The sequence below is a fragment of the Marmota monax genome, unplaced genomic scaffold, assembly GCF_021218885.2.
Source record: "Marmota monax isolate L192 unplaced genomic scaffold, Marmota_monax_Labrador192_F-V1.1 WCK01_AAM20220418_F8-fsc00063, whole genome shotgun sequence".
In the NCBI taxonomy this organism is placed as follows: Eukaryota; Metazoa; Chordata; class Mammalia; order Rodentia; family Sciuridae; genus Marmota; species Marmota monax.
The window spans coordinates 3,714,017-3,728,260 of NW_026693726.1; the positions used below are offsets into that span (position 1 = coordinate 3,714,017).

At 35.8% G+C, this 14,244-nt stretch overlaps 1 protein-coding gene across 1 annotated transcript in view; it reads left to right on the plus strand.

The window, feature by feature from the left end:
• Trpa1 (transient receptor potential cation channel subfamily A member 1) overlaps positions 1-14,244 on the plus strand; it is a 58,837-nt gene that overhangs the window by 14,503 nt on the left and 30,090 nt on the right. Inside the window, exons 5-15 of the mRNA XM_046460561.2 lie at positions 78-186; positions 365-510; positions 1,468-1,604; positions 2,440-2,488; positions 4,163-4,262; positions 5,402-5,502; positions 7,021-7,190; positions 7,276-7,440; positions 8,914-9,028; positions 9,920-10,086; positions 11,427-11,520. Coding sequence (XP_046316517.1) covers positions 78-186; positions 365-510; positions 1,468-1,604; positions 2,440-2,488; positions 4,163-4,262; positions 5,402-5,502; positions 7,021-7,190; positions 7,276-7,440; positions 8,914-9,028; positions 9,920-10,086; positions 11,427-11,520 — 1,353 coding nt within the window. The remainder of the gene's footprint in view (positions 1-77; positions 187-364; positions 511-1,467; positions 1,605-2,439; positions 2,489-4,162; positions 4,263-5,401; positions 5,503-7,020; positions 7,191-7,275; positions 7,441-8,913; positions 9,029-9,919; positions 10,087-11,426; positions 11,521-14,244) is intronic.

Here is a 14,244-nt window from a genome sequence, read left to right on the forward strand (position 1 = left end):
GAAATTCTTGTCTACCCCTGTGATTTGTTGGTTAACTTGTGTAATTGACTCCCCCACTACCCCTTTTCTTTTTTCAGTTAAATAAAGGAGCTAAGCTATGTAAATCCAATAAATGGGGAGATTTCCCTGTTCACCAAGCTGCATTTTCTGGTGCCAAAAAATGCATGGAAATAATATTAAAGCATGGTGAGTGGAGGCTTTTCTACCTTCTGTATGATAAAGAAACCTGTTCTGTTAAACACTATTAATTTGAAAAACATTTAATAGAATTTACGCATAGCCTTTTATGTAAGTCTAAGTGCCCTTTCTTTTAAAAAATTGTATTATTTCAAATATTCCTCTTGAATGGCATTTTCTTCTAAAGGTGAAGAACATGGATACAGTCGACAGAGTCACATTAACTTTGTGAATAATAAGAAAGTCAGCCCGCTCCACTTGGCTGTTCAAAGTGGAGACTTGGAAATGATTAAAATATGCCTGGACAATGGTGCACACATAGACCTGATGGAGGTACTTGTTCACAGTCTAAATTATACTTTTATTTTAGGATTGTTATAAATATTTTCCAAAATACTTTATAGTTCTGTTAAAGTCAATTTAGACTGAAAACATGTATAGCATAAAATAAATATTATTTCCTTATATCCATTGCAGAGAATCCAGAAGAGTAAGTCCCCAATTTTTTATTGGTAAATGCAGTATGTCATTAACAATTGCAAATACAGATACAGTAAAGAGGATATCCAGTCTAACTGTCATTAAACATGTTAAGGCCTACCCTCAAAGATAATACTATGTTCCTATTGTCATCTTGGAACGTTAAAGTCCTGCCATGAGTATCTTTGGTTAGAGTGCTATTCTGAAGAGTACTCTCTTTTAACCAGGGATCACCTAATTTCTAAGGATAAGTATGTGAAAAAGTGTTGACTGCATCTGGGTTCTGACTTTATGCCAGGCATGTTTGATTAAAAGATACTTAGGCCCTTTTTTCTTCTATCTCTTGGGTTTGGGGTGACAACACCCTCCACTCCCAACTAACCTCAAAGACTTGTCCTCTCTGGTGGAAGAGGAGATTAGTTAGTAATCTTATACAACTTCTGGGCACTGTCCCTAAATCTCTTCAATATAGAAATGAGGAGTTGCCACTGTTGGTATGGGGTTGGAAGTCACTTTGTATACTGGGTGCTTACAACAGTGGATAAGACAAGGTCCTCATACTCCTGGGAGAAAGAATGGCATTTGGATAATGATGATAGTAGTATACACCAAGAACTGTCAGATTGCAAGGAAGCATGATTGCTAGCTATGATTTTTATACTGATACTTTTCAGTAGATGCGTCTGAGAATGATTTATCTTCATAAATTTGACATTCCTTGATCTGGGGAGAAGAAACTCACAGCTGATTATAAATTATATTCTTAAATTAAGGTTTAAACACTGATTCTGGTATCAAAACTCTTTATAGAATGGGAAGTGCATGGCCCTTCATTTTGCTGCAACCCAAGGAGCCACTGAAATCGTTAAGTTGATGATATCGTCTTATTCTGGTGACAGCAATATTGTTAATGCCCTTGATGGAAATTGTGAGACCCTGCTTCACAGGCAAGTTTCCTATTAGCCTATGTACAGATGCCTGGAACTTATAAAATCTCAGTGCCAACTAATTCTATCAGAGAATCTATCCAGATTCTATCAGAGTCTCTGGGATGAACCTCAGGATTATTTAAATTTTTTTTTTACTCCAATGTTTAGTTAATTTGGAAACACAATGACTTGAGTATAGTTAAAATGTACCTTTGGAACACAACTTCAATATGCCAATATGCCTAAGAAGAAATCATTTTAGGAAAATGAACCACTATTAAATTATTAAATATAATTAGTACATTTTAAATGTCATGCAATCACTTGTGAATTTTTGGTGAAAATCAGCAAGCTGATTCTGAAATATATATATAAAGGGCAAGAACAGCTGAAATAGTCTTGAATAGGAACATAAAAATGAGATTAGTGATGGGAAACATAAAGTTTTACAACACTAGTATCAACATTGGTTATGGCAGTGCTTTAATATAGATTAAAAACTTCTATTAATTAAAAATATTAATGTGACTAGTTGTGATATGTTGTGAAAATAACTTCAGTTCACTCTACAATTATTTTAAGTTTCATGAAAAATAAGGAAAACTAATGCTTCTTTGTTAGTTTTTGTCAAAGGTGAGCCCTTCAAGGTGTATGTTTAGAGGGATCTTTTGAACTCTGCAAGTGAGTTGTAGGTACATCTTGCATGCTGCTGGTAACCAATTATACATTTCAAAGGTTACCAATTTTTTTAACATTATATCTTCTCATTTAATGGCCACTTAAATCCACTTTATACATGTACTAGCTTTATTTTATGTATTTATATTAATATTACTTACTTCTCTTTTTGCAGAGCCTCATTATTTGATCACCATGAACTAGCAGAATACTTAATTTCAGCGGTAACTATTCAACAAATAAGTTTATTTTTTAAATTACTGTTTACATATGAAAATCATACAATTACATAGTAAGGATTTCCCAAAATAAACCACATTCTAATTTCTTGTTTAGCAGCAAAGAAAAATTTTTTAGAAGGATTATGAACTTTTGCAACTAGGGTATATTATATATGAATACAAAACAGCCAAATTTCATTACCATGAAGTTAGAAAGACTGAAGTGTGGTTTTTGATGCCTGTACCAATGTTTTTCATGTGTGGAGTTTGTCATGTGAGCTCTTTGTTGGTCTGTGAATCAGTCCTCCTTAGGTCTTAGGAAACTTAGCTGACCTTTCTTCAGCACTGGGGGCTTGAAAGTGAAGCAGGATAGGCATCCTCTGTCACTGTCACCTTTCATTCTAAACTTCTGCCCTCACTGCCTTGGTACCACCTTTCAACCCCTGAAGACGCAGGAATTGAAAAATCCTGTTGAAGATTTATTGCAAAGAAAGCAGGAGGTCTTTTTCATTCCCAGCAGTGGAGTCCATGAGGTTCTGGATGAATGTGTAGTGGGTTTATTGAAGTCCCATCATGTCGGCAATGAATGTACTTCTACTTGTAGAATTTGGTGTGTCATGAATAGTAACTACTACAGTTGTGATATTCACATGAAGAATCCTGGAAAGCCTCCTTAGATACCATTGTTTTATGTCACGTGTGGTTTTTTTTCAAAAATGAAGGCTGGCATCTTTGCCTGGAAAGTGAACTGTGGTGGACACTCACCCACCACTATGAAACTTTCAAAGGGAATGTGCTGCCACTGCAGCTACACTCAACAGATCCTGAAAGAATAGGGACATATCCACAATTGGAGTTTAAGCTATTTATATTACCTTATCTAAAGTATAGAATTCTCTCCATGAAATAGTCAAAGATCCTTTGTCTCTTGCCCTATCAAATATTGTAACAAACAGTGATTTTTTTTTGTTGGAGGGGAGTACAATGGATTGAGCCCAGGGGTGCTTAACCACTGAGGCACATCCCCAACCCTTTTTATATTTTATTTAGAGACAGGGTCTCGCTGAGTTGCCTAGGCCTTGCTAAGTTGCTGACTTTGAACTCACAATCCTTTTGCCTCAACTTCCCAAGCTGCTGGGATTGCAGTTGTACACCACTGCATCTGGTACAAACAGTGATTTTAAATTATAAGGTTTTTCAAATAAATGTTTGTCTAAAATTTTACTTTAGAAATTTTGATTCAGTTATTTTGTTTTATTTCAAATGGAGTAGATGCTTTTTTAAAAATAGTTTCTTGTGAATGGTCTTAAATCATATATGTGATAAATTTTGGAAGATGTTTAAAATCATGGAGATTTAACAATAATTTCTTACTGTGGGAAATAAACTGCTACTGTTGTCAGAGAATTTTATCTTTAGGGCTTAGACAGTAATAGATCTATTGCCAGATGTCAGCCAAAGCCTAACATGTGAGAATTATTTCATTGTTGAGTTTATGAAAGAATGCCTTGATGTTCTGATGTGGATTATAGGGAAATGTAAAATAATCTTGTGATCAGTCACATGCTGGCCGTAATATAGACACTCTATCCCAATGGATTAATATTATTTACAAATGGCAATGTAAGCTGATTTGTCTGTTATAAACCCTTTGTTGAAAGACTTGTTTCGTTTTAGGGAGCAGATATCAATAGCACTGATTCTGAAGGACGCTCTCCACTTATACTAGCAACTGCTTCTGCATCTTGGAATATTGTGAATTTGCTGCTCTCTAAAGGTACCAAGAGGGAGCAAGCCAAGCCTTTGGAACCAGTACCTGATTTGGTTAGAGTACTTGACAGGGCACTTGACAGGGAGCTGGGAATACAAAGATAAGTACACTGTCATGTCTAGAATCATTTTCAGTCTGGTGAAGGAGCAATATTTGGAAAGGTAAATTCAGAACAAACATTTAGAAGGCAACTGTTTCACACCAGGTATTTGTCAAACATTTTATCAGTTTTCTCTCAGTGAGTCAGTCCCGTATGGTTGTGGTACTGTAGTTAACCTCATTTCTGGATAACATTGTCTATAAGTTTAAGGAATTGTAGCTATCAACAATACAAACAATAATAAAATTCTGGAGAGGACGTGGAGAAAAATGAAAAACTTACATTGTTGGTGGGATTGTAATTAGTATAACCATTGGAAATCAGTATGGAGGCTCCTCAAAAGACTAGGAAAGGAACCACTATATAACCGAGCTGTACCACTCCAGGCTATTTATCTTAAAGAATTGAAGTCATGATACCACAGAGATATAAGCACACACATCTCTGTAGCTTCACAATTCACAGTAGACAACTGTGAACCAGCCTAGGTGTCTATCACCTAGAAAATATGCTATAAACACACAACAAAGTTTTATTCAGACATATAAAAATGAAATTATATCATTTGTAGGAAAATGGGTAGAACTTGAAAACATTATGTTAAGCAAAATAAGTCAAACTCAAAAGGTCAAGGAGTGTATATTTTCTCCCATGTGGAAGCGAGGGAGGAAAAAGGAAAAGAAAGGTGTAGGGGGTTTTCTCCAGAAAATGAAAGGGAGATCAGAAGAGCACAGGAAAGTGACTGTGGGAAGGGAGAAGGGAAAGAAGGGGAAATACGGAGGAATGATATTGGCCAAATTATATGTTATAGCATGTGCATGTACAGATATCTACAATAAATTCCACTATATGGATAGCTATAGTGCACCAAAAAGTGGAAAAAATAAAATAAACATATTAAAATTAAACATAAAAAATAAAATAAACATTAAAATTAAATAAATATTAAAATTAAGGCATTAAAATCTCTTATTAAGGAAAGAATTCACCACAGGACACGCATTAAATAAGTGAATAGAATTTATACTTATACCATTTCTTTTAGGTGCCAGAGTAGACATAAAGGATCATCTTGGACGTAATTTTTTACATTTGACTGTTCAGCAACCTTATGGATTAAAAAATTTGCAACCTGAGTTTATGCAGGTAATATATGACTATGGATCGTCAAAACTGAATTATATTCAATAGAGAGTAAACTGATGGTTTTATTATTATTTTTATTGTTATGAAGACTGATTCTAGGATTTGAAAAATGTTTTAAGATAAAGATGTTATGTTTGAATATCTATTTATATCATGGTGAAGGTAAGGAGACGGGTAATGATGATAATTGCCTTGGGACTGAGTTTTTGATGATACAGAAGGTTTCCGTATACCCTCATCTATAATAAGTAGACATATGTAATTTGCGGAAGCCATCTGTGAATTACATGAGGTTCATCTCTCGATGTGGTAGCCAGGGAGATTTAGGTTTGGCATTGCAAACTATCGGTGGCTGTCCCAAGGCAATAGACTGCCCAATGCATGTTACCTTTACCTCCACTCTATTAGGAAGATATCTCATAGTAGCTCTGGAGATGGGCATAATCCATTGGGAACTGAGCAGCACACCTTTAACCTTTTTTATAAAAGAACATTCTCTGGAATGTCCTTGATGTCCCCCCATATAAATAAAGCAGGCATGGGCTCTATTTTTCTACAGTATAGAGGCTCGATCTGTGTGATAGGCTTGCCTGTCCTGCCCCCACTTTTGAAATTATTTTCTGTGTCCTCTGGTTTTTTCGTCATTCTAATTTTTCTTAGCTGGTATCTCAGCCAGCCCATTCCACTGAGAGGAGCCCCATTTCCACCACCTGTGTGGGGCGCACGTGAGAATAATTGGTCATGTTTCCTTCACTCTTCCACCAGTATGAGTTGCATATCAGTGGAAAGGCCAAGTATGTGAGTGAACTAGCCATACTTCATCAGTAATGAAAAACAACTACATAACATACTTGACCCACTGATGACAGGCTAAAAGCATGATCCCCATATTTATATTAGCCAACTAATATTTACTGAGTGCCTATTAGATTTATGAGAAGGGTGCGATATTTTTACAATAGACAGATTTTCAGATTGTCATTGCCTTTAATGAAGAATTAAAAATATATATATATATATATATATATATATATGCTTGAATATTTTAAACAAAAAATAACAAATATTTTTAATAATTGGATGAAGTGACTTAATTGCTATTCTTTTTTATTATAAAAGGAAAAAGTAAACCTACTTTTAACATCCTATCCCTTTTTGCCCAACATAACACATTAAACTCTTATGTGTTATTTGGGGAAACAATAAAAAGAGGGTCAGAGAGGGAAGTGTGGTCAAATATGTCAGGAAAATGTTGATAAAACTCTTATTTGCATTTCCCTACTTTCAGGACTTCTCAGCACCTTTAATTTGGCAACATTGGTACATTATAAAGGGATAGAGCATGAGAGTTCATCCATATTTAATTTGCTCTAGTACCCTTAATGCTGTTTATAATTTTTTCCGTGAGGAATATAGAATGGATCCTTTTTAGAAAATACTATGCTATGGAATAGTTTGCAAAATTCTGCATTAGCATAAGAGGAGAATTATATGTAGAATGTGTATTTTTTTCCATAGATGCAACATATCAAGGAGTTGGTCATGGATGAAGACAATGATGGGTGTACTCCTCTACATTATGCATGTAGACAGGGGGTCCCTGTCTCTGTGAATAACTTGCTTGGTTTCAACGTATCCATTCATTCCAAAAGCAAAGATAAAAAGTCACCCCTGCATTTTGCAGCCAGGTGAGGGTCAGTCTACACAACATGTAGGTATATCTTCTTTCTGTTTAACATCTACTTTGAACATATGAAACCCGTGTTTTTCAAGTTATGGGCGTATCAACACCTGTCAGAGGCTCCTACAGGACATAAGCGACACGAGGCTCTTGAATGAAGGCGACCTTCATGGAATGACCCCTCTCCACCTGGCAGCAAAAAATGGACATGATAAAGTGGTTCAACTTCTTCTGAAAAAAGGTGCATTATTTCTCAGGTGAGGTCACATGACTGGAACGTTCATATGTTCTTTGTAATTAGTCATTTTCAAACTGCTTTTCTGGTATATATTAGTTATGTTATCTAACTTTATATCTCACTAACTAGTTTTACTCATCTGACTAAATCCTCAAAGTGTATAAAACTTCTCAAATATTAAAAGGGAGTTCAGTATTATTCTCAGTTGACAAATGAAGACTTTGAAGTTTATAGAGTTGTTGCCATTTCTGAGAACCTTTGAAATACATTTCCTCATATTTTACTTTATCTTTTTGCCGTCTACTCATGCAGATACAAAACTACATTTGTGTAGGTATGTGTGCATGTAAATTTATACACACACAAACACAAAGCCATACACATTCAGAGGACTTACTTTTCATTCAACATAATAAATGATGGGCATAAAAATTGAGAATAGCAAACATTAAGAGTGAACTGAATGAACCTCATTATACTTAAAGGAAATATAACACAAGAAACGAAACCAAGTCAAAATATGTAAGTATCATAAGATATGTGCCATGACATCTTTGTAAAAAGAAAACCTGGAAACATTTATAGAGGTTTGGTGAGCTATCTTCTACTTTCACCAAAGTTGTAGGTAGCAAGCAGCTCATTAGCCCAATGTTTCAAAGCACATCTCTTCATCAGAAGACGGATGCCAGCAAATTAGTGTCATCATTCTAAACTGGATGCTTTGCTCAGTTTCTTCCTATTTTCAAGGGACACTGAGTGGCAGATATGGAAAAGGGACCCAAGTGGACCCAAGCCAAGATTTGTTTCTTAATTATATCATAACCGACATAGCAAGGTGACTCTTGCACCTTAAGATAGCTGCTTGTTAGCACTACAATTAAATTATGTCACTTTCCCCCCTATGTCTAATGTGGAAATGTACTACTAATATGACAAGCATTCATCATATTTACATCTTGAGTTTCTGTGAAAAAGGACAAACATTTTCAAAGGGATTGAGTGAGCATCTTTGATAGCACAGAGAATACAGAACTAAATGCTTAGAAGCATAAGTGAAACTAAGCTAAGTATGTTAGGTCATGTGCAATAGCTATGGACTATGAATACTAATACCACCATCATGGAGTATTTTTTTTTGGATTGGTGTTCAAGGAAACAATATCGAAAATACTGTGTATGAGCACATTATAGTTTTGAAAAAATATGTGTGATACAGAAATGCTAATGGTTTCCTCCACAAGTGTTTGGTGATATGTTTGTATCATTTATATTTTATTCACTAACTAAAATATCATGTGAATCACATTACAGATAGAATGTTTAAGACCACTGGGCTTCAAATTTATCTCATATGTGATATGCTAAATATTGAGTCACTAGATCTCAATTATGCTTTTGTCATCAGATCCACTGATGATGAACCCAGTGGCATCCTTCCCACATGTCACTGATACAAAGCAATTGTACATGTCTTTTCTTGAATCTCCAACAGTGACCACAATGGCTGGACGGCTTTGCATCATGCTTCCATGAGTGGGTACACTCAGACCATGAAGGTCATTCTCGATACCAATTTGAAGTGTACAGACCGGCTAGATGAAGAAGGGGTATGTCTTGTTTTCTTCTTGCCAGCTTAAAATCTTGATATAGAACAACACTCTGAAATTGCAGGAAAGCCATATTCTTAGCCATGCTCCATCTCTAGCCTTTTAATGAGTTTTTAACAAATAAGCTCTTGGAGTGAGGAGTGAGGACAAGGGGAACAGAAATAGAAGGGCACTAAAGGGTGGGTACATGTTAAGGCCACTCATCCAATTCACAGAGACCTATCCAGGGCCACTGTGGTCTAATGATAAATTTTTCACCACTCTCTAGTCAACCTGGAGAAAAGAAGAGATCAGGAGTGGGTGTATTATTTTGAAGTATAATAATCTGACTTACTGTCCTTTATTGTGCTATTCTGTTCTCTCTCCTTTTGTGAAGAGTAAACATTGAAATATGCATTTGTTCAAGAACTGATGGAGATAGAAGATCCCTCTTATTTAAAAAAAAATCTTTAAATAGCAAGAATAAGAATTGTCAACCTTGTAAAAATCTCTGATTTTTTTTTTTTAAATTTGACAAGCTTGTGATAACACCCGATCTGGAAACCACAGCTCTACTAGATGTTAAATCTGCCAGGATTATTTTCTTCTATGTTCCTATAACATCCTTACCAGGAAAGCTTCTCCTTTGTCCTTGTGCAGTCATCCCACCACAAAAGCAGTGTACATACCCCAAAACCCTTGAAATTCACACCATACCATGATTGAATGACAAACATTATTTGGAAGTTTGATTCTGATCACCAGTTTTAAATTTGTGTATTTTGGTATTAAGTCGTAAGCTTTGTTGATCAATTTTCTTTAAGCAATTCAACAATGAAATGAGGCAATAAAATGGCCCAAGGACGATTAGCTTCTGTCACCTCATTTTCTGTATTCTGTTTCCTCTAAAAGAACACTGCTCTGCACTTTGCTGCCCGCCAGGGGCACGCCAAGGCGGTGGCACTGCTTCTGAGCCACGATGCAGAAATCATCCTTAACAAGCAGCAGGCCTCCTTTCTGCACATCGCACTTCACAATAAGAGGAAGGAGGTGGTGCTCACGACCATCAGGAGCAAAAGGTACAGTGGCTTCTTGTCCACCATTACACAGCATCCTGTGGTGTCAGGGATAATTCACAGACTTAGAAGAAACACAAAAGAAAAATGGCTCTCAGACTTTAGTTGACATATTAAAATGTCAGTTGTTTGCAAATTTTCAGTGGACCTTTTGGGTGACAACAGGCACATTGCTTTATCCTCTGGTTTTCCATTTTCAATTCTATAAACTTTAACTCTGTGAACATAATTCCTCCTTGGTAGTCCTGCTGTGAGACTGGAGGGATCCAAGGATATCAAGGATGGGGCACCATGGTCATTGTCAGGTGACTCTGCCTTTCCCTATCTGAACTTGCCTGACAACACTCTTGCCAACTAAACTCCAAAACTGGATGTCAGGTGCCATCTGGTGAATTTTTCCTTAACACGTGATCTTTTGTGGTTATAAGTTTTTTAAGCATACTCTAAGGAGTTTAATGATGACCTTAGAGGGTAGTTTTTCCACTTCTCAAAATAACTTTTCTCTGTCAACAAGACATGTATCAGGCTCCATGTCACCAAGTAGTGGACAAAGAAGTGAGCAAATTCATATTCAATGCAGATGTAGCCTATGTTTTGAGCATGGGATGTCTTAAAAACCCATTTCCTTTGAAACATAAGCCAATAAAAGTGTAGAAACAGAAGTTTTATGTTGATAATACAGATATTCCAAATGGACTTTACCTATAGGGAAAAGAGAAAATTTGAGTTGTTTTTAGGATCAGATTCTCATCGCTTTATAGGATCTTGGAGATCAATGGGTTTTCTTTGCTTCATGTTATAGATTTGGTTTCTCCTTGATATCATAAGCTCTTTCTTACCCCATCCAAGAAGAAAAAGGGGTAAACTCTGTAAGGTTCTGACAGAGCCTATGCTTCTTAATATATCTAACATATTTGTAGTTTAATTCAGTATATTAGGTGTGTGTGTGTGTGTGTGTGTGTGCGTGTGTGAATTAACTATTAAATGTGGACCACATACCAAATTGCTGATATGTATTTGAATGTGAATATCTCTAGCCAACATGATCAGGTCCGAAAATACCATTTCATGACTTCAGGAGAAAAAGAAGATAAAGACCTGCTTTCTTTAGAAGACATTTAAAGAAAATACAATAATTATACAGCCATTCTGGAATTTGCCCACATTCCTAATTTCTATTAATAAAGATCCTCCTAATGGATTGATCTTGGTTTACACATTGGCTCCAATAGGCAAGCAGTGTGTATCAATAATAAACTTAAAGCTAGATTTAACCTAAAGATCTAATCTTGAGTTTTAATTGTGCAGAGAAAGAGGATAAAGACCTGTGTTTGTCTCTACAGGTGGGATGAATGTCTTCAGGTTTTTACTCATCATTCTCCAAGCAATAGATGTCCAACCATGGAAATGGTAGAATACCTCCCTGAATGCATGAAAGTAAGCCCCCCATAACAACAACCTTATGGGTATACACATGCCATGTGATATGGTTTTATTGTAATTACAACCTAATTTAGTCAGCTTTTTCACTGCTGTGACTACAGGATCTGACCAGAACAATTTTAGAGAAGGAAAAATTTATTTGAGGGCTCACAGTTTCAGAGGTGTTAGGCCATAGAAGGCTGGCTCCATTTCTTGGGGCTCGAGATGAGGCTGAACATCATGGTGGAGTGTGGGCAGAGGGAAGCAGCTCACATCATGGTGGTCAAAAACGAGAGAGAGAGAGAGAGAGAGAGAGAGAGAGAGAGAGAGAGAGAGAGACCACTCGCCAGATACAAATATACACCCAATGCCACACCCCAATTCCCACCTCCTCCAAGCACACCCCACCACCTCAGTTATCACTCAGTTAATCACTATCAGGAGATTAAATCATTGTTTGAGTTAAAACTCTTTCAACCCAATCATTTCTCCTCTGAACCTGCTTGCATTTTCTCACACGTGAGCTTTTGGGGGACACTTCACACCCAAACCATAACATTTTCCATCTTTAAATAAAAGTTTCTGATTTTCCATAAGCTCTAAGGGAAGTAAGCCACCAGCATTTAATAAAGACCTATGTGCATTAAGGAATCCTATTAGTTATTAGGTGTAATGTGGGAAAATAGAGTAAACATATTTTTTTTTCTTCAAATAATCTAAGTTTGGAGCAGAGACTATAAAGTGGTATGTGTTGGACAAATAAAAGCTCTAGATATGTTTTATTTTTCATGCAGGTTATTATTGTTTCAAATTTGCATTAATTGCTAACATTCACAACAAAGATGCTTTTCTTAAGGATTTGGTTATCTGGCTTCCCATAAAAATATGAACATCTGATTTTTATAAGGAAAAATATATTTGAGTACTGGTAGAGGCAGTAAGATATAGTACACAGCAGGGAGAGGGCCAGAGTTAGGGTCTGGAAGCCCTGGGACTTAACCCTAGTTCTGTGCTACTTTAGGCAAGTCACTACACCCTCTTGAACTTCGTTTTTATTTTCTTTAATAAAATGGTGGTGCTGACACTGATCATTCAAAGGGATGGCAAGAAAACAAAAAGTAGATACAATATATAAAGTGTTAAGGATCATTGTTGATAATAGTATGCTTACTATTGTTTTTTGATGTTTGCATGAATGTTACTCGTACTACTACAAACACTTACTGCTTTTATTTTTCAATAAGCTTTTACTGTGTGCACATTTTTTTGATGTATAATGTAAGTTAGAGCCAGTCCAGTACACCAATGGCCTGCAGATTAACTTTTTATATACATAAATTTCATTAAAGGGTGCATCAATATTTAGGGTTAAAAACCATCTCAGACTTTCATACTCAGTACTTACAGTTGTCAGTATCTGTTCTATCGAATAATCAGAGATACAGACAGATTTATATGTTTTGCTTCCTGTGGCATTATTTATAACAGTAAAAATATACGTTATACATATTGACTTATGTAAAACAGAAAACATTGATGCCAAAATAATTATAGGAATTGTTTTTTATGGTATAATGATCTTTTTCCTTCTTTTTCTATGTATTTCCTAGTTAGTTTTTCACAGTGACTTGTATTATTTTTGTATTATGAATATTTTCAATAAAATTGAGAAACTTGATATTTTTGGATTGACCTCAAATCACACATTTGAATCACATATACATTTCTGAAAAGTAGCTCTTACAAATCTCTACCCACACCCCATTCATCCTATATTTTGCCTATTATTTTGCTAATTATTACAAAGTTTTCGAACTGTAGCAGCTAGACCTGCCTCTCTCATTCTGCCTTTATGACACTACTACCAACTAGTTTTGTTTTTATTTTTCCAAATGCCTGTTCTCACTCACTACTGCTTTCTAATCACCAATGAGCCTTCCTTGGAATTTTATAAGGCCCTCTGGCACCTGAGACCCTATTTCTTCCCTCAGGGCACAGTCTCTCTACTCTCAAGTCACCAAAGTGGGGTTGACCAGTTGCCTTAGAGGTTCAGAAAAAATATGGGGCCATCTGAGCTCTAATATCCAGTCCTCGTTCCAAGAGGGTAGACTGGCCAAACAATAATATTTTTTCAGAATCATGACTTTGGGCCACCAGATTTGGGATGATTCAAATCTTTTATATAGACAGAGGTCCCCAAAATATCTATCTCCACAGACTCTAAGATTACCTCTAATGACCCCATGAGTGTTCTTTCCCATAGTGTAACATCTGGAATGTATTCAACTATTTCTCATTTCAACCTCTATCCCCCACTATCCTGTCCACTGCCTTCTGGGTTAGATCACATGGCAGACACAGACATTGACATTTGTAAAATTTTATTGTTTATATAATCTATAATAATACATTATAAATACATTTATAATAGTAAAATTGTACAATTTTAGTATTATATTTATACTATTATACTTTCTCAGTGTTGCTCAGTAACTGAAATACAAAAGCAAATGCAGTATTCCAGACTATAGAAATATGGAAGATGTGACCTATACCATAAGAAGATCTCAGTGCTGAGGTGAAAGATCTCAATTAAGGACAATAATTGTCACTGTAAAATAATGAGCAAAGGAATCCTTAATAATCTATATATTCTCTAGAAGCCTATAAAGATACAAAATCTTAGACAAAACTAATGAAGTAGCTCTTACCCAAATTTTAGTAAATGCAATTTAATTC